General features: G+C 51.8%; 1 protein-coding gene across 4 annotated transcripts; it reads right to left on the bottom strand.

The window, feature by feature from the left end:
• Positions 1 to 3,361: 3,361 nt before the first annotated feature.
• On the bottom strand, positions 3,362 to 18,585 carry FBXO46 (F-box protein 46). 4 transcript variants are annotated; one of them, XM_042969439.1, is made up of 2 exons: positions 18,497 to 18,585; positions 3,362 to 6,341 (listed from the first exon to the last, which is right to left on the bottom strand). In XM_042969439.1, exon 2 carries the CDS (start codon positions 6,257 to 6,259, stop codon positions 4,448 to 4,450), a length of 1,812 nt encoding a protein of 603 aa, XP_042825373.1. In that variant the 5' UTR covers positions 6,260 to 6,341; positions 18,497 to 18,585; the 3' UTR covers positions 3,362 to 4,447. The 4 variants fall into 4 exon arrangements, with proteins under 4 accessions (XP_042825373.1, XP_042825374.1, XP_042825375.1 ...); XM_042969440.1 differs by lacking the exon at positions 18,497 to 18,585 and adding an exon at positions 8,845 to 9,485; XM_042969441.1 differs by lacking the exon at positions 18,497 to 18,585 and adding an exon at positions 8,891 to 9,485.
• Between the last annotated feature and the right edge of the window lie 1,093 nt (positions 18,586 to 19,678).

The raw sequence follows: 19,678 nt of genomic DNA, 5'->3' as shown, positions 1-19,678 counted from the left end.
CTGCACTCTTAACCCCATGTCTCATCTCCCAGAAATCACCTGTGCTGGCCCAACAGATGGTTGACAAAAAGTAGCTCCTCCTGCCGCATAATTAACTGCAAGTTAGAGCGGGGTTGGAGGGACACTGGTGGCCTCTTACAGGTGGACATGGCACTAGTCAAGTTTAGAAATGGAAGTTCTGTCTTCTATCAACAGCCAGGGTGGCCTGGATCCAAGCCACAGGCACAGCTCCTGTTTGTTCATTTCTTGTGTGTTACCCACAGTGCCAAGCACTCCAGAGGGTTTCATCTCCCCTTAGCCTCACTGCCATCCCCAAGGGAGGGGAGACCATCACCTCGGTGTTAGAGACGGGGAGCCGTGTGTTCAGTTACACACCCCGGGCTCTCTACGTCTCCTGCAAGACCTCCCAGTGGGGTGTACTGAGTACCAGGCACCGGGCAGGGAGGCCTGATGCACATTTCACCCTTGAATCTGGGACAGGGATCCTTAGCCCCATTTCACAGATGAGGCTGCTGGTGCTTGGCCAGGTGTTCTTCCGCAGCTCCCACTTGTCCCCCAAACTAGGGGCTTTCCGGTTTTGCAACTCTGGAGGGGCCGCTAGGTTTATCTGAAATACACCTGTTGAGCAATCCAGGTGCCGATGACTCACACATCGATCTTTCGAAGAAGGGTCAGTATTCTCATTTTGCACTTGAACAAACAGCTTCAGAGAAATCAATGGCTATAGGTCACGTAGCCGGACACATTCATGCGACGTGTCTAGGGGCACTTTTTTTTTTTTAATTCGCTCTGCTTATAATTATTTGGGCTTGTTGGTGTCATTCATCAGTCTAGGATTCGCCAACCATCCTGTCTTTAAATATTACCTTTGTACCATTGTCTCTTCTGATTCTAGAAGGTCAACTGAATATGTTAGACATTGTATTCTCCATGACATTCTTTCATATTTTTGTGTGTGTCTCTTTTTTGTCTCTGTGCTAACTTTTCAGACCTAGCTCTAGTTCAACAAATCTGTTTTCAGTCATGTCTTATTTGCTGTTTAGCCCAGCTATTGAGTTTTTACTTTGGGTTATTGAGTCTGTGGCTCTTTTTTTTCCCTGTTATTGTTATTTAATATAATCTGTTGTCAAATTGGCTAACATACAGCGTGTAAAGCGTGCTCTTGGTTTTTGGGGTAGATTCCTGTGGTTCATCGCTTACATACAACATCCAGTGCTTATCCCTGTAAGTGCCCCCCTCAGTGCCCATCACCCATTTTCCCCTCTCCCCCACCCCCCTTTTTAAAAATGTTTATTTTTGAGAGAGAGAGAGAGAGAGCACGCATGCACATGAGTGGAGGAGGGGCAGAGAGAGAGGGAGACACAGAATCCGAAGCAGGCTCCAGGCTGTGAGCTGTCAACACAGAGCCCAATGTGGGGCTCGAACTCACGAGCCGTGAGATCAGGACATGAGCTTAGTTGGACGCTTAACCAACTAAGCCACCCAGGCGCTCCTGTGGCTTCTTTCCGCCCACTCCCCCACCCCCCAGATTTCCAAGCTCTTGTATAGAGCAATCCTATGAAACCTATAAGCCACAAAGAGTATCCCCTGCTTTCCAAAAGTTCATGTCCCACCATGGCACTTTTACAAAAAGACCTACACTGGTACCTATTTTCACTAAAGGAAAGAGATCTGAAGATTTTCACTTTTACGAAAAGAGCCGTTACCGTACTAATGTAGGCCTTGTGTAAAGGCGAGGTGAATTAACTTGAACTTTCGGGAAGGGGGGATGTATTCTAATCTGTGCCTGACCGGTTCACCCTGTGAAGCCTTTGTGAGTCTGCTTCTGCTGTTGTCTGTGACTGTCTACTAGTCATTGTCTGAAAAATCACTCGTGGGCATTCTGGATGACAGTTCCTTACCCCAGAGGATTTATGTTTGTTTCTGCCAGACGTCTCAGCTAAGAAGTACCCTGCAACACAGATGATACAAACCTGGGCCACACACCTGAGCCAAGGGCCAGCCTGTGTCCATGAATTCTTGGGGTTCACTTTTTTCTCTCCTTTGGTCTTGTGCTCCCCTCAGTGTTATTTAAAAAAAAAAAATTTTTTTTTAATGTTTATTTTTGAGAGAGAGAGAGAGACACAGAATCTCAAACAGCCTCCAGGCTCTGAGCTGTCAGCACAGAGCCTAACACGGGGCTTGAACTCACGAACCGTGAGGTCATGACCTGAGCCAAAGTCGGGTGCTTCACTGACAGGGCCACCCAGGCGCCCCTCCCCTCAGTGTTTAGAACATCTTCTCTGCAGTCTTCTGGGTCATCCTTACTGGAGCTTGTAGTTTGGTGGGATCCCAGCTCCTGTGAGATTTCCCACCTTGGGCAGGCTTGGCCTTGACTTCTGTGTGCTTGTCCCTCAAGGACAACTCAAGTTTGTTGGCATAAGCAAATGCCCTCAGAGCAAAAGTAGCTTCCATGTCCCATGTACCTTTCCCTTAAATTTCTGGCGTGATGTGTCCTTTAACTGTGTTATATTGGCTATTTGATGCTTTTACGATTTTTTAACTACCTCTTTTCAGCAGAAGAATCCAAATAATCTGGTCTCTCCCTCCAGAAAACTGGCCCACAAAGCCAAGCCAAGACTCAAACCCAGCTCTCTTTGATTCCAAAATCTAAGTATTAAATAACGACCGTGATGTAGCCTAGTCTCTCCGGTCATTTTTATACCCTGATGAGAATGTCAGAGACCGTTAATTGGCTCTCAATATCCATTCTTCTCTCTTCCTTTATACTTGAATTGTTTCAGTGACTTAATTCCTCTTCTTATTTAGTAAATAAGTGAGGATTTTAAAGCTTCAATTATGGGGAACACAAGAATCTTTAGGAAAATACGTTTTTTGTTGTTGGGCATGATGTACCAGCTAAGGCACAACATTTCCCAGTCTCCCTTGCAGCCCTTCCATGTGGCTTAAGCTGTGACTAATGAAATGTTGTATGGCGCAGTAGTTCTGGGAGGAAGGAGTCTTCTCTTCCTGCAAAATAATGATGGCTGGAGTTCTAGCAGCCATCTTAGACCATGAGGATGGGGGCCACAGCCAAAGAATAGTGAGCCAGAAGCAGCCTGGGTTCCTGATGACTTCAGGGCCACCGTACCTGCCCATCCTGGATTTCTAAAGAGATAAAAACTATCTTGTTTGAGCTACTAATAACGTTGAGATTTTTGAATCCAAATGGACACAGACGAAGGAGAGTCAAAAACAATCTCAAGCTAAGGGACTTGGCTAACGATTCTTTTCTCAGTCTTTTCCAGCTCACCATGCAGTGGCCCAGGGCTCCCTCCTCTCTCCAACCCCCTCCCTAAACAACACACAAACCAGTCCGGGCCCAGCCTTATAAATATTGATTTTATAGAAAGGACCAATTCAAAACTGGTCAGATGCCACACACCAGAAGCTTCCAGAACCACAAGGATGAAAATCCAAAACCAAAAAAAAAAAACCACAAAAAACCCCAAACAGAACAAATGAAAATACCCCAGGCCAAACTGCCTGAAAAATCAAGGTCTCAGGTGACCAAAGGATTCTAAAGAAACTCACGTGGCTGAGGCTGGAGAGACCCCAATGCCTGAACAAGTACCAGAATGGAAGGAAAAACAATCCGGAAATTCAAACCCACAGTCCCTGCCCACCGGCCCCCCACGCTGTCAAGAGCGAGGCAAAGGGCTTCACAGCTTTTTTTTTTTGGGGGGGGGGGTAGAGAAGCGATGGCAATAGTTTAAATAATGGGAGATGGGGAATTTTTATATTTCAGCTTTATTTTCTCTTCTTTAGGGGAAGCGAAGAGACTGGTAGCTTTAGGTTAAGAAGAAAACAGTGATTTTTTTTTTTTTTATTGTTTTAATGGGGAAAACATCTAGAAATGGCAGGTTGCCATGAAAAGTGCCACATCTGATCTGTGATCTGATGGCCCCCAATTCCTAAAGAGGAGGTGGGTGAGCCCTGGTGTGGCAGGTCAGGAGAGATACTGGCTTTGCATGCTGCAGCCTCTTGGGAGAACACAGCTCCAGAGACAAAGAACTGGCTGGCATGGGATGGGGGCGGGGGTGCAGCAGAAGGGGGCCAGAATGGGGGAACCCTTAAGTAGTACCAAAATTAGCTGCCGTCTGCTCCCTGCTGGTGGGTCCCTGGGGTGTAGAGTGGCAAGGAGGGTGTTGGGGCTGAACAGAGAAGAAATTGAGATGCTGATAAAAACCACCCTGCTCGCGGGGTCCACGGGCCCTGGGTCTGAAGAGTAGAAAACCAATAGGGGTCGGTCGATCGGAGTGCCTTCTCAATCATCCCCCTGAACCCCATCTCGGTTCTGGAAGGGGATCGACACCGCCTGGAGGGTGACCCAGTCCTGGCCCTGGGCTCCCAGGGGGCAGGGGGAGGGGTGGGCACGGTGGGCTCTCCCCCCACCCCTCCCCCGGCTTCACCTCCCTTCCTCCCGGCCGGCCCGGCCCCCGCCCGGCCCGTTGCAGGGCAGCACCCAGTTGTTATCGTGCAGACCCAGGCGGCAGCCAGGCGTCTCGCGGTCCGCTCGGCGGCAGCACATCCAGTAGGAACGTCCGTAAGGCAGGTCGTGGTGGTAGGGCTTCGGGTGCCAGCGGCAGAGCGACACGTCACCCTTCTCGTATCTCTTGCGGCACTGCTTGCAAGGGTCATCGCGATACAGGGGGTCGCGGCTCCAGCGCGAGTCTGTGGCCCGCACACCGAACGCCTCAATGATGCCCTTGAAGTGGTGGCAGGTGCACTTGAGGGCCGCCAGGGCCCGCGTGGGCAGGAAGCTGAAGATCTTCACCAGCACGTGCTCGGGCAGCAGCAGCATGTACTGCCGCGGCTCCAGCAGCCGCTGGATCTTGAAGCGGATCTCCAGGAAGTCGTGCGACACGTGCCGATACAGGCGGCACAGGGAGGTGTCCGCTGTCCCCTCGGCGTCGTCCGGGCCTGGCGCGGTGGTGGGGGAGTCGGCTGGGGGCGGCTCGGGGGGCCCGTCCGGACCCCGGGACTGGAGGAAGAAGAGCTGGCCCGGTGGGGGCGGCTCCTCGGGGCTGACCGTCAGGCACACCGTCTCCTCTTTCACATTCTTGGTGCCATCCTTGCCAAAGAAGATGCACTCGTCCACCACACCCGTCACTACCACGTCCACGTGGAAGCCTGACGCGCCGCAGTCCCGGGCAGGGGGCGGAGGGGGCGCCGGGGGAGTGTCCTCAGGCCTGGCAGGGACCGGGCTCTCCCCCTCGCTGGCTTCATCCGCCCGAGCCAGAAGGAACTCCACATTGCTGGGCAGGGCATCCCGAGAGGGGCTGATGAGCTGGTACAGGTCACAGGTGATCTTGTCCTTGGCTCGGGCCCCGGGGCCTGGGCTGCCGGGGTAGGCACAACCGGGCCGGCCGCTGCTCCCGTTGGGCAAGCTGCCGTCGGGCGCCCGGGGCTCTCGGCCGTTGGAGATGCGAAAGGCGATGCGCACCTCCCCTGGGCCGGGCCCAGGCCGCTCCTCTTTGCGGAGGCCTTTGGCTGGAGGGCTGTCCCGCTGGGCCTCAAAGTGGGCCACTGCCTCAGCTACGCGGCTGCAGTCCCCGCCACCAGACCTCCGCTCGGACCCCAGCCCTTTGGCAGGCCCACCCTGCTCAGCCGACACGAAGACCACAGGCGCCGGGGTGCCGGGGCGTGGGTAGTTCTGCAGAGCCAGGGCGGCCCGCTGTTCCACCAGGGCCACCATCTCGGCCACGGAGAGCAGGTCTACATCCTCACCAGCTGAGGCTGGGGCCCCTTCAGCGGCAGGGGGCCCCTCTCGGCCCCCTGGGTCCGGTGGAGCCTTAGTAGGCTCAAGACAGCGCCTCCTCCGCTTGGCCTTGGAGCTGTCACTGCCCCAGTGCCCCTTGACCTTCATGGAGCTGGCCCGGCTGCCCCCCCCACACTGGTGGGCCACAAAGAAGGCCACCTTCTCCTTTGTATTCCCGGGCTTGATCACGTACCACGTGTCCAGCAGGACTCGCCCCTCATCGCCAGCAGCTGCTGCGGAGAGGAGCGGGGCAGGCTGGGAGGCAGGGGCCTCCGTGGCCAAGGTGGGCGGGGTGTTCTCTGAGTGGGCAGGCCCGTGGTCTGGCTCGGCCCCGCTGCCCGGCTCCGGGCAGGCTGATGGCTTGAGGGCCGCGGCAGGCGGGCGCGGCTGGTTCTGGGAGTAGGTGCCAAAGGGCCGGGGGCACCAGAGCTGGAAGGGCAGGAGGCCGCTGCGGTCCATCCTGGGAAACGGTAGCAGACAGGCCGGGGTTCACCGCATTTCAGGACCTGCCCGGATGGTCAGGGGAGGCTCCGCAGGCCACCTGGAGACAGGGAAGAGGAGGTTGGGGAGCTGGGGGAATAGCTTGCCCTCCTCCTACCACCCCGGCCTCAACCTCTTCTGAGGGGACAGACCAACTTAGACCACTGAGAACTCTACTCCTGCCCCGCTGCACAGGTGAGCAAAGGGAGGGCTGCAGAGGGGATGAGAGCCGGTCTTTAAACACCCAGAAGGTAACCAGAGCCGGCAGCCTGTCGCAACCGTGCAGGTCATACTCCGTGGCCCGACTGCCCTCACTCACGATCCAGAGGCCTCCTGCTACCATAACCCTGGACTCTAGTGAAAGTAGCAACTGACAGGTCCTCCTTTGTCTCCTTGCTCACCCAACAGCCAGTTCCTCAAAAGACAAGAATTCCCAGCCCTACCCACAGCTATGGCTACTTGAGCCCACGGAGGAAGGAATGAGGTAGGCTGGGCAGGGGGAGAAAATCCAAGGTCACAGCCAGCCAGGCCCTTAAGAAATCAGCTCTTCACTTTGTTCAAGTCGTGGGGCTCCCTGAGACACCCTCAAAGCTGTGTGTCCTCGCCCAGAAAGAACGCACACACTCGCACAAGACCGTGCAGGTGATTAATTCCGTTAGGCACAGCCACAGACCTCCGGGATAAGAAGGCCTGCTCTGGTGGACACAGGTCAACTGAGTGGGGAAGGGTTTACTTAGCGTAACACCAGGCCCTCAAACTTGGTTTCGGGACTTTTCAATTCAGGGCTCTCTTAATGACGACCGTTTTATTTTGTAACCACTTTGTGCATGACCTACTCTGGAGACAATTCTGCCACTGAGTCTGACGTGATCGCTTCGCACTGCGGGACCACCAGGCAGCACATCCCTCCGTCTCAATCATTCCCTGGGCCCATCTCCCTCCAGGCATCTTGAAACCAAAATACTCTCCAAACCTCCAACCTCCCCAAACCTCCAACCTCCCACGTCCCCATAGACCAGGGGTCAGCAAACTACAGCCCATTGCCTGTCTCTGCAAATAAAGTTTTACTGAAACATGCTCATCTATTTATGGCTGCTTGCATACTACAATGGCAGAATAGTTGCAACAGAGGGCATACGGCCTTGCAAAGTCTAAAATACTCATTATCTGGCCCTTTATAGAAAAAGTCAGCTGACCCCTGCACTACAGACTATTCCAGGGGTCCTGAATTCTAAATTCAGGCAATTCCACAGACACCACTAAAAATTCCATCATTTCATGGTCCTGTGGACAGCATTCAAAATTCAGACAGCCTCCAAACACCCACAGACACCAGTCACAAAGAGAGTCCTAAGCCTAAAAATACTTATCCCTCATAATCCATGATCCCACCTTCCCCTCAAATACTTACAACCCCTGCTGAAATCCCAGTTCTTTGTTTCAAACAAGAATCACCATACAACCCCTAAAACCTATAGAGGACGAAGTCTACCGTTCATCAATACATCCAAATGCTCAGGAATAGACACACAAACATAGCAAAAGCCATTTTCTATAGATGCTCTACAGATAACTCTACAACTTGGCTACCCTCTAAAATCCTCCCTTCAGACCCTACCCTTGTCTTCGGAATATATGCCTTCCCCCAAATATCCAGACTCTCTCAAAACCTAATTTAAATTCCTAAACCTATAAATATCCCCTCCAGCACAGAAGGCTCCAATCTCAAGGAACCCCTCGCAAATCCCACGTCTACCAAGGACTCCGACATTCACAGTGATTTCCCAACCTCACAGATACCCCAAAAAGAGGAGTCTCCTGAAATCCTATACTCCCCTTCAAATACTTTCTAAACCTCTATATGTATTTCCTAATTCCACACAAGCCCTTCGACTGAAACAAAACAAAACAAAACAAAACAAACAAACAAAAAAACCAACCAACCTAAAACATAAAAGCTCCCTAACACATAAGACTAATCCCAAACCTTATATTTTTCAAAGTCCCCCAAACCCCCAAATCCTCCCAAAGAATCCTCACAAATGACACGTGCTTATTGCGTGTTCGCTGGAGCTTATTAGATACTGTTCTAACAATTCCTGCTAATCCTCCTCGGTCCCGATGAAGCAGGTTAGCGTATTAATTAGTTCCTGTGTCCAGATGAGACACAGAAAGGTTTAACCCCAAATTGAGGGTCAGACAGGTAGGAAGAAGTTGAAGCGGCGAAAGCCCAGGCATTCTGGCTCCAGCATCGGTACCCCTGGATTCTTTATTTTGTTCCTAAGTCTCTCCGTGAGCTCCTCAAATCGCAAACCCACCAGACATCTCAAACCGCAAAGGAGACCCCTACAATACAACCGAAAGTTCCACATTACAAAAGAACCCAAACCCAAACCCCAAGGCTCCCCCTAAGCTCAAGGGAACCCCAAGTATCCCCCACACCCACGCAAACACTTTCTCAAGCCCCCAGATAACGATTAACTGCGAAGGGAGCCCCAAATTTTGAACTGCCCCCCCATTCGGACGACCCCCGAAACCTAGACACGCCCCCAAAGGGCCCTCACCCTCGAGCCCCGCCCCCCTGCGGCGGGAGAGGGAGGCAGCACATACGCATGCGCGCGCAAGAGAAGAGGGCCCGCCCCCTCACTCCTGCTCTCCGGACGTCGCGTGGTGGCGCGCGACTACTTTCTCTCCGCCCCTTTGTTGACAGACGCGCGCGTGACGCCCCCAGCCAATGAGCGGCTGCCGTTCGGGGCGATGCCCATATAAGGAATGGCTTGGCGAAGGGGCCTAACTTCGAAAGAGGGAGGAGTAGGCGAGAGGTGAAGGGGGTGTGGAAACAGCGGAGTGTAAGAGAGCGTGGAACAATTCCCAACTTCTTGCTAAAACGTAGGATCAAGGCCAGGACAGAGGCCATGGTATTCAGGGATAGGTACATTACACGGCTTTCCCTCTAAACAGGAGCCCCGATTGACAGTTGAGATTTAAAGGGCCGGGCAGCTTCAGGATTGAGGGCAGAAGGAACCGGGCAGAAAGATCTGAGTGCCCAGGTTTGGTTGGGAACCCTGGAGACCGAGATTTCCAGTGGGGGAAACTGGGCAGCGGGATCACATCATCCTTGAAAAACAAATGGCAGAACTCTGCAATGCCTCCCCACCCGCCTTCCCCACCTCGGCAATGAGTCTAAGGCTCTGGGCTTGGCATTCAAGGCTCAAGCTGTGTGTCCAAATGGACCTCGCCATTCAGCCTTTCCAGCCAGGCGCCCCAAATCTGACTCAGACTTAGTACAAGGAAAGAATATTAAATACTTCAACAATGCTTTTTAAATATTAGTTACCTGTTAAAATGATAATACTTAGGATATAATTTAAATAAATTACTTAAAATTAACTTCATCTCTTTCTTTTGACTTTTTAAAAAATGTGGCTACTAGAAGATTTTAAATTACACATACGGCTCGCATTATTATTTCTATTAAACAGGGCTCACCTAGATCCTTACAAAACCAGGCTGATTGAAGAGCTATCCAAAGTGACTCCACTGCAGCCATCTGTCCAAGTGTCACCTGTCTGTCCTTCCACCACCCTGCCCCAGCCGTGCCTGCTCCCACCAATCCTGCACATCACAGCCAGAAGGGTCTTCAAGCACAGACCTGACCCTGTCACTACCCTGTACAAAACCTACCATGAATGACTCCCCGGTGCCCTTGGGAGAAAGCCCCGGTACCCTACAAGTCCAACCTCATCCCTCCTCACTCCTCCACACCCCCAGTGGACCCCGGAGGGCACCAGATCTGGCACAGAGAGTGGTTTGAGTACTTGCAACCCTGTCTGACCCTCAGTAGAAACTATTATCCTCTCCAATGTAAGAATAAAGAAACAGAAGCCAGACAGGTGGCCTACGCAGAACTGGTGCGAGTGGGAGCAGGGATAGGAATCCAGGGAATCTGATTCTAGAACGCTGTGCCCCATTGCTTTGCTATATATTCTCTGGGGTACTAGCTCAGCCATTCCTTTCTCGAAGAAGCGAATCTCCCAGCCTGGGTCAGACTCCTCCTCTGCACTCCCCCCCCTCGGGCGCCTTGCTGTGACTCCTCAAAGTCACCAAACTCTTCCCTTCCACGGTCTTTGCACTGGTTCTTCCCACTAACTGGAATGCTTTCCCTCCGGATCTCCACGTGGCTCAGTTCTTTAATCCATTTGCTTTCCTCAAATGTAACTGTAACAGGGAGGGTTTGCCTGAGCTCCCTTCCGGGGAAACCTCCCACCTGCCCAGAGAAGGATCTCTGACGAGTCCCACCCCTGCCCATGCTGAGTCACCACTGTCTCTACAGATGGATTTGTCTCTTCTGCTGGACAGTGAACCCAGAGGGGCCAGAGCAGTCATGGTCGTTATGGTGTCCCCAGCAGCACTGCCCAGCGTGAGACTGAATGGCTGGACCGCCCCTGCAGCTCCCTGTCTGAAACTTTACGAGGCCTGGCAGTGTAGACTCTGTTTCACAGCCAGATTCTGTCTGTGTCCGAGGTCACTGGGGCAGAATTTTCTAACTTCCCACACACTGAACCCTCCACATGGCCCTACACGAGGTCAGCTTTCAGAGAATGCTCCATGAAGGTCCAATACTGTAAGACATCGTGACCCAGATGGCTAAAAGTTAAAAAAAAAAAAAAAAAAAAAGGAAAAAGACCAGACAAATTATGAACCAAGAGACAAGCAGAAGAGTGCCAATACCGTTTAAAAAAACCCGGCAGGGCCCCTGGGTGGCTCAGTCGGTGAAGCAATGGACTCCTGATTTCGGCTCAGGTCGTGATCTCGTGATCTCGTGGTTTATGGGTTCAAGTCCCACGGCAGGGAGCCTGCTTGCGATTCTCTCTCCCTCTCTGCCCCTCCCCCGCTCCCACTCCACAAGTGTGGTGGGAAACCGCAAAGCATCTCCCCCGAAGAGACGGGCTGGACTGATGAAATTAGTAAGGAACTGAACCACACCATCCACACCCGTGGTGGAAAGATCCCAACAGTTCGAGAATCCCCTAGCTGACATTCAGAGGCCCTCCCGTGTGCTGGCTTGGAGTTGGGCGCCGGGGCCACAGAGATGACACTGAGCTCACACGAGGAGCTCATGAGAAAGGGGGCAGACGTCCAAATAAACAGTCGTGACCCACATGAATGTGTCAGGAGAGAAAATGACGATCACGACGGTGGTTCGCCCTCGAGCACTCACTGGTTGCCAGGCTTGGCTCGGAGCGTTTTACGGATATTAACTCACTTCATTCTCACATCACCTCGCCATTTCTGACCTCATTTCAAGGAAGTGGAGGCACAGAAGGGCGAAGTAATTGCCCTCAGACACAGCTTTGTGGCAGGAGTTCACGAAGTACCAGCGGCTTTATTCACCGAGCAGCAGTTTGTGTGGATCAAGTTACTCAGTCCTCAAAAACTGCAGTCCCCCCAGCAACAGCCACATACATTCTCCTTTCCCTTCCCGATTTTTTTTTTTTTTTTTTGAGAGAGAGAGAGAGAGAGAAGAGAGCGCGAGCGCATGTAAGCAGGGGAGAGGGGCAAAGGGAGAGGGACTGAGAATCCTAAGCAGACTCCAAGCTCAGTACAGAGCCCCATGGGGGGGCTCGATCTCATGATCCTGCGATCATGGCCTGAGCTGAAATCGAGTCGGATGCTCCACCGACGGAGCCACCCAGGGGCCCCCGATTTGCTTTTTCCCTTAGCACATATCACTATCTAATATACCATAAACTTTGTCTATAAAGTTTGTCGGTCTCCCCTCACTAAAACGCAAGCTCCCGCAGGACTGGTGGTTTCGTCCACTTTATTTCACTGCTAGATCCCCAGCTTTTAGAACAGCCCCAAGCACTTGGCGACTCAGACCGTTCTCCCTGGAACAGTGGTCCCTGGGAGTGTGTTAGGAATGTAGTCTTGGGGCACCCGAGTGGTTCAGTCGGTTAAGCTTTACGCCTCTGACTCTTGATTTTGGCTCAGGTCATGATCTTACAGTTTGTGAGTTGGAGCCCCAGGTCGAGCTCTGTGCTGACAGCGAGGAGCCTGCTTGGGAGTCTCTCTCTCTCTCCCTCTCTCTCTTCCCCTCCCCTGCTCTCTCTCTCAAAATAAATAAACTTAAAAGAATAAGTAAATACAATAAAAAATGTAAAAAAAAAAAAAAAAAAAAAGGGAACGTAGTCTTACAGTCTCGGGCTCTGCCCTACACCTGCTGAGTCGGAATGTGCCCTTTGACAAAGTCTCTCGGGGATTCGTATGCACGTTTAAGTTGGACAGGCAATGCCCTAACACAGCAGAGGTATGCGATGCATATTTGTTGGAACAAACTCCTAACCCTGCCATGCTGCCCGTCTTCCCTCGGGCTACTGGGGACCTCTTGGGAAAAGCTGGCTGGTTCCAGACAAGCCCCCGTGGGGAAAGCCTGCCCCCAGCACCTCCTCCAGGAGTTATTCGGGAGTGCCCTCCCAAGCTATTCGGCATCTCTTCCTCCTGAGGCCTCCTCTGGCAGCATCTGTCACCTGTCACTGCGGAATGACAATGACCTGGGTGAGGGCCCATCTCCCCTCCACCCTGTGGGTTTCTGGAAGGCTGGGACCTCTCCTCGAAGGCACAGCTGCTCCAGCCTCCGCATTTGGCTCAACTGGCCTAGTTTAGCTCTCCCGGCTCTATCCTTTCCATGGTAGCCAGAGAGACTGCTCCAAACAGAAATCAGACCACATCACTCCCCTGCTGAAAACCTTTCTGTGAGAGGTGCAAGTCTGCAAAAACAAAAATACCTGTCCGGGAACCCTTCTCAGGAAGCTACCAGAGGATCTGCTTCTCTGATATGAAAACAGTGAACGAAGAAAAAGGGAGCTATCAGATCAAAGAACTAAGTGTAGCCCCGGAAGAGAGGCAAAAGGAATCCCCACATGAAGGTAAAGGGACAGCCTGGGAGGACAGTGCGGTGCAGGAGGTCTAGGGAGAACCCGTTCCCATCAATGCACAAAGAAAGGAGGAAGGCTAACAATTAACAAGCTAAGTGCCCATCTTAAGAAGTTGGAAACAATGTCAACTACAGCAGAATAAAGCAAAGAAAGGAGAAAGGCAATAAAAAGTGGATGCCTGGCCCCCCTCACTCTGACTCACGGTGATGTCCCCACCAACCCCCGCCCTCGGGGCGCCTCCATCCCAGGGATAGGGCTGTCAGGGTCACGGCAGCACAGGGCTGGGCACAGAGCAGGTGCTCAGGGAATGCACTGGTCCACCGTCCCGCAGGAATCGGTGGCTTCTTACCAGAGCTCTGTTCCTGGTCCTGCTGCTTCTATCCCCCACCCTCTCCACCCCCACTCCTGCCACCATTCGGTCCACAATCTTGATTCATCCAGGCCCCTTTCTCGGCTTTTTGGCCTCAGGGTCTGCTGGTCTCTGTCTCCCTCTCAAATTTTCCTTCCCAACAGCTCCCTAGTGATAGGAATCATCCAAATCCTCAGGATCTAGAGATTCAAGATGCAGAAAGAATCCAGGCAGGGCCTGCAGACACCCCAGCTTTCCCACTTTTCCCTATGTGCCCATAGGCAGGGTGCTTAACCCTCGGTGCCTCAGTTTCCTCCACTGTAAAATGCAGATAATAACAATACCCACCCACGGGCTGGTTGATGATTCACTGAGATCAACCTTGGTACAGTGCTCAGTGTCAGCTAGGCACCAAGGAGAGGATCAGTGTTCAGGCTCTGGGATTATTATTTTTTTCAATGTTTATTGAATTGAATTGAATTTACTGAATTTTTTCAATTGTTTATTGAATGTTAAAAATTTTTTTTCAATGTTTATTTTTTGAGAGACAGAGAGTCAGAGCATGAGCAGGGAGGGGCAGAGAGAGAGACACACAGGCAGAATCCGAAGCAGGCTCCAGGATCTGAGCCATCAGCACAGAGCCTGATGCGGGGCTGGAACTCATGAACGGTGAGGTCATGACCCGAGCCAAAGTCAGACACTTAACCGACTGAGCCACCCAGGTGCCCCTGGGATTATTATTTTTTTTTTATGTTTGTTTATTTTTGAGAGAGAGAGAGACAGAGAGACAGAGAGAGAGAGAGAGAGAGAGAGAGAGAGAACAAGTGGGGGAGGGGCAGAGACAGAGGGAGCTGGGCTCCAGGCTCTGAGCTGTCAGCACAGAGCCCAGTGCAGGGCTCGAACTCACTCAGGAACCAAACCACGGGATGATGACCTGAGCGAAAGTCAAGACACTTCACTGAAGTCAGACACTTAACCCACGGAGCCACCCAGGCGCCCCCAGGCTCTGGGATTATTAAGAGAACGTGAGACTGCCCAACAGTTTGGAAATCACTGGCCGAACCAAAGACTTCGTCCCTCTTTATTTAATAACTCTGAAGTGAAACTGACCCTAGTCCCTCACAGTAACCAAAATATGGGCATTCCTTTGTTCCTGTCGTGTACTGGGTCTCCCCTATTAATGAAACAGATATTTACAGAGCAGGTACTGTGTGCCAGCCGCTTGTTCCGGGCACTGGGGATATGCAGGGAAAAAGAGATAAAAATCCTCGCCTTCCTGGGGCTCACATACTAATTGGAGGCAGTAACGGTAAAAATAGAGTAAGTTAAGTTCCAAGGTGGCAAGCGCTATGGGGAAACAAATACGGCGAGTAGGAGGACTGGGAGTGGAAGTGGAAATTATGATCTTTTTTTGTTGTTGTTAAGTTTATTTATTTTTGAGAGAGAGAGGAGGGGAGAGAACGTGAGCCAGGGAGGGGCAGAGAGAGGAGAGAGAGAGAATCCCAAGCAGGCTCTGTGCCGTCAGATCTCACAAACTATGAGATCATAACCCGAGCCAAAATCAAGAGTCGAAATCAAGAGTCAGATGCTTAACTAACTGAGCCACCCAGGAGCCCCATAGTGAGGGTTATGATCTTAATCGAGGGGTTAGGATGGAATCATGGAGCAGGTGACAAGCCAGGAAAACTTGTACTTTTAGGAATAATACAGCATTACCAGAGCTACTAGAAATATACCATTAGAACTGGTAAAAATAGGGGCACCTGGGTGGCTCAGTCAGTTAAGCTTCCAATTCATGATCTCAGCTCAGGTCTTTAACTTTTTTTTTTTTTAGTGTTTATTTTATTTTTGAGGCGGGGGGGGGGGGGGGGGGGGGGGGCAGAGGGAGAGGGAGACACAGAATCCGAAGCAGGCTCCAGGCTCCGAGCTGTCAGCACAGAGCCTGACATGGGGCTCGAACTCACGGACCGCGAGATCTTGACCTGAACTGAAGTCCGATGCTTAACCGACTGAGCCACCCAGGCGCCCCAGCTCAGGTGTTGAGCTCAGGTGTTGATCATAGGACCGTGAGTTCAAGCCCCGCATTGGGCTCCATGCTGGGCATGAAGCCTACTTTAAAAAAAAAAGAAAAGAAAAGAAATGGTAAAAATATCATTGTATGAGTAAGCTTCGGACAGGCACAGGCTGAAAAACACATTTAAGATTTTAAGAAAAGGCAAAATGACTTGGAAAGCAGGCACATTTCCCAAGACGGACAAATAAAGGAAAGGGGGAGCAAAGTGTCACCATACCCCAGGGGACCCAGATGTGACATACAGGCACAGGGACAAGTGAGAGGCTGGCACGCTTTACTCCCAAACCAATAAGTTTTCAGATAACACACTGAGAGCTGAAGACAAAGGATTAAAGACCCCTGAAAGCAAGCACAAGCAGGCAAAGCTAGCATGAGGGGCTGCAAATGAATCAGTAAGAGAAATCCCAAGCCCGAAAAATGAGCACGAATGTCACCAGCACTGTGACAACAGCAAGCTCCCCAGGGGCAAGGTGTCAGTCTACACATAGTAGGTGCTCTATCAACACTGTGAACTACTCAAGGAAGGAACCCCCATTTTTTGGAAGAGGAAACCGAGGTCCAGAGGGGTTAAGGGTCTTGCCTAAAGTCACACAGCTAGTGTGTGATGGGGCCGGGATTCAAATCTGAGCGTTCTGGTTCCAAAGCATATGCTCAATAGTTTCTTTCCCGAAAGAATAAAAATCACAAAAACACCTCATACTTCGTATTCACTAACCGTTTTATATATGTTACCTTATCATCTCCTTACAAGAGCCCTGTGCTTGGAATGTGGCCCCAGGTTACACAAGAAAACTCGAGGGCCAGAGTGGGAATGCAACTTGGCCAAGGACACACAGCGCAGAGGAAGGGATTTGTACCCCGGTGTATCTGAGGCCAGTGCTTTTAACCATAAACTTTCCCATCAGAGTCAGAAAACTTACCTGATAAACTCAGGAAGCCTCACAACAAATGAACCAAACTGTTTCAAGAGGAATTACAAAGTTACCTAACTGCCCGGGGAGGCTGGAATGACCCAAAGGTTGGGGTAAGAAAACACAGTTGTTGGAAATATTTCCTATTCACTGAAATGCCTGGAGCTGGGCCAGGCTGGGCATTGGGAAGTGAATTATTTATATTTGGCTGGCGACGGGAATGGGGACAGATTGAGTCTCTGAGCAACCCCCCTTGGGGAGTCGCCCTTGGACATGGGAGCCTAGGGGTAGTGGGTGGGACACCAGAAGGGTGAGATATGGGGGCAATCTGTGAGAGAACGAAAAGGAGGCAGACTGGCTGATGTCTCCCTCACTGGTCGCTGTCTTCCACTTTCTCTCTCAAGTCTGTTTCCCGCTCCCGCTCCCGCTCAAAAAATGCTAACTCATGTGTATTGAGCACTTACTCCAAGAACTTTACGTGCTGACCTCCCTGGATCCTCTAACCTTCCTAGGGTTACCGATCCCATTTCATAGTTAAGGAGAAGTTAAGGAGAAGACTTGCCCAAGGTCACACAGCAAATGACAGAACCACAATTCAAACTGAAGACTGCCTCTGTTCTCGAGTCTCTGCCCTACTCTTGGCGTTTCAGTACAAGGCAAAGGGACTGAATTGCAGTGGTGAAAGCAGATTCTGTGCCAGTATGCCTAGCTTGGAATCCTGAGCCTACCATTTAATGCTGGATGACATTAGGAAAGTGGCTTAAGTTCTCTGTGCCTCTGCTTCCTCTCTGTAGAATGGAAATAACAACAGCACCTACACCTTAGGGGTGTTGCCAGAATTAAATGAGTTAATATGCACCAAGAGCTAAGAAAAGGGCCAGGCACTTCCTAAACCATAAATGTCAGCTGTAATCCACTGAGGAGAGCCCGGGCATGGCATGCTTCTTAGCCGGGATATGCCCAGAGCAGTGCCAGGTTTTGAGAAACTGCCTCCGGGGTTGGACTGATAAGGAGGGAATCCATCAGCACCTGTGACCCAGTCACATTCCTGGGGTGGGGAACTTCCCACCAACAGCTCCGAGACTGGGGACTTATTACAAGAGAGGGTAACAATCTTAAGAGGCCCTCCCTCTTCTCAGTGGCAAGTTGTTCCCACAACTCAGATAAGGGCACCAAGTTTCAGAGACGGGAGACTTGTTCAGGTCACCAAGGAGGGACCGAATGAGATCTGAAGGCTGGACTGCCAGTACACATCGACCACTACACTTTTCGAGATCCCACTGGAGAAACGCGAGTGCAAAAGGTTCTCTCTGTGGCCCTTTCTGGCCGTCTTATCCTAGTTCTGTGACTGTCCAGTTTCTTGGGAGTCTCTGGCTGGTCTAGGCAAACTATCGTTACATTCAGGCGCCTAATCTCATGCTCTCCACCCATTCCCAGTACGGTAGCCTAACCAACACATCACTCTACCATTGATTTCTCTCCTTCCACCACCTCAGCTTGCCCTCCTGCCCCCAGTCCGATCTAGAGGCCCCAACCCACCGCAGCCACAGCTGGCTTCTCCCTCGGAGCCTACAGACCCCCTCATTCATCTAGCCCTGACTCCCATGCCTCTCCGCATCCCCCAGGCTACTCCCCCTCGAAATTGCTCCCTTCAGGGCCTCTGCCGGGACGCCCAGCCCCTTCTCCAACTCGGGACTCCCTTCCCCAGCTCGGAGCTCCCTTACAATCAATCCCAAGGCTCGACTCCCTCCCCACCTCCAAGACCCCTCCCCAGCCCCCATTCTTCTACTACTCCCTCCGGCTCCCGTTTCTCCCAAACCCCTCCCCAAAGCGATCTCTCCTCGTCCAACCTCTTCTTTAGCCACTGCCCCTTCCTTCTCGCCACCGGCCCCGAACCTCCGCCCCAGCTTTCCAGCGTCCCCAGCCCCCGCTCGGGGTTCTCACCATCTCTCCGCGCCGCAGCTCTTCTCGGCTACGCGGGTTTCCCCCACTCGCTCCTCTCCAGCCTCCCCTTCCGGGTTCCCGCCCCGAAGCCCGCTGGGAATTGGAGTCCGAGTGGCCACGGACTACACCTCCCAGAAGGCAGCGTGATCAAGCTTGGAGGTGGAGAAAGGAAGCAAACTGGGCGGGCTGGGGAGAAGATCGACTCTAACTCCCAGGAGGCGGCGAGGGCACTTTGCGGCGCAGGCGCAGAGAGCGCCCCGCCAGGCGCTCTGGGAGATGGAGTCCAGGCTCCTCCATTTTGGCCCGGGGCCCTTTGGAAGAAATTGAGCAAATTGCCAAGAGACGTTTGTGAGGGGTGGAGAGTTGCGAAAGAGCACGTTTAGTTATACTAATTAACATAATAATTAACAGTGCCCTCTACTTTCTCAGACATTTTTCCATCGCCACCACCGCCTCCTGATTTTCTTACCACCACCTCCTAATTTACAAATGATAACATTAAGTGTTAGAAGGGAGGAAAGCCCCACGAACTAGGAACTAGTCAACATCCTAGAAGCTCCACGAGGACAGGCACCTTTGTATCTCCTTCAAGCGCCCAGAACAGTGTAAATAAGTCTTGTGTAAATATGTATTGCATACTAACCATGTGCCAGACACCCTGCAGACAACCCAAGTATTTTTTTTTTTAATGTTTATTTATTTTTGAGAGAGAGAGAGAGAGAGAGAGAGAGAGAGAGAGAGAGAGTGTGCAAGCGGGGAAGGGGCCGAGACAGAGGGAGATACACAATCGGAAGCAGGCTCCAGGCTCTGAGCTGTCCACACAGAGCCCAACGCAGGCTGGAACTAACTCTCAGACCAGGAGATCTTGACCTGAGCTGAGGTCGGAGGCTTCACCGACTGGGCCACCCAGGCGCCCCCAGACAACCCAAGTAGTATTCCAACTTCGTGAAAGTTAAGGCAAAAAGAAATTAAAACCCTTCTCCATGGCGATACAGCAAGAAAGTGATTTGAACTGAAGTGTGTTGGACGCCAGGGTCTCCAAGTCTCTCCACTTGGTCGTTACATCACTTTCCCTTAGGCTTCTTTTCCAGCCCATCCTCACGGGCCATCAGAAAGAGCTTTCTAAAAGACAGTTTGCTCTATCAAGGAGCATACACCTTCGCGAGGGGACCTGCTCCCGAA

The sequence above is a fragment of the Panthera tigris genome, chromosome E2 (genome assembly GCF_018350195.1).
Source record: "Panthera tigris isolate Pti1 chromosome E2, P.tigris_Pti1_mat1.1, whole genome shotgun sequence".
Lineage (NCBI taxonomy): Eukaryota > Metazoa > Chordata > Mammalia > Carnivora > Felidae > Panthera > Panthera tigris.
The sequence above is the reverse complement of the archived record's forward strand: the minus strand, read 5'-3'. Positions and strand labels throughout refer to the sequence as shown.

Excerpts from the sequence above, each read along its gene's own strand:
- FBXO46 (XM_042969439.1), bottom strand. The coding sequence starts at position 6,259 with ATGGACCGCAGCGGCCTCCTGCCCTTCCAGCTCTGGTGCCCCCGGCCC.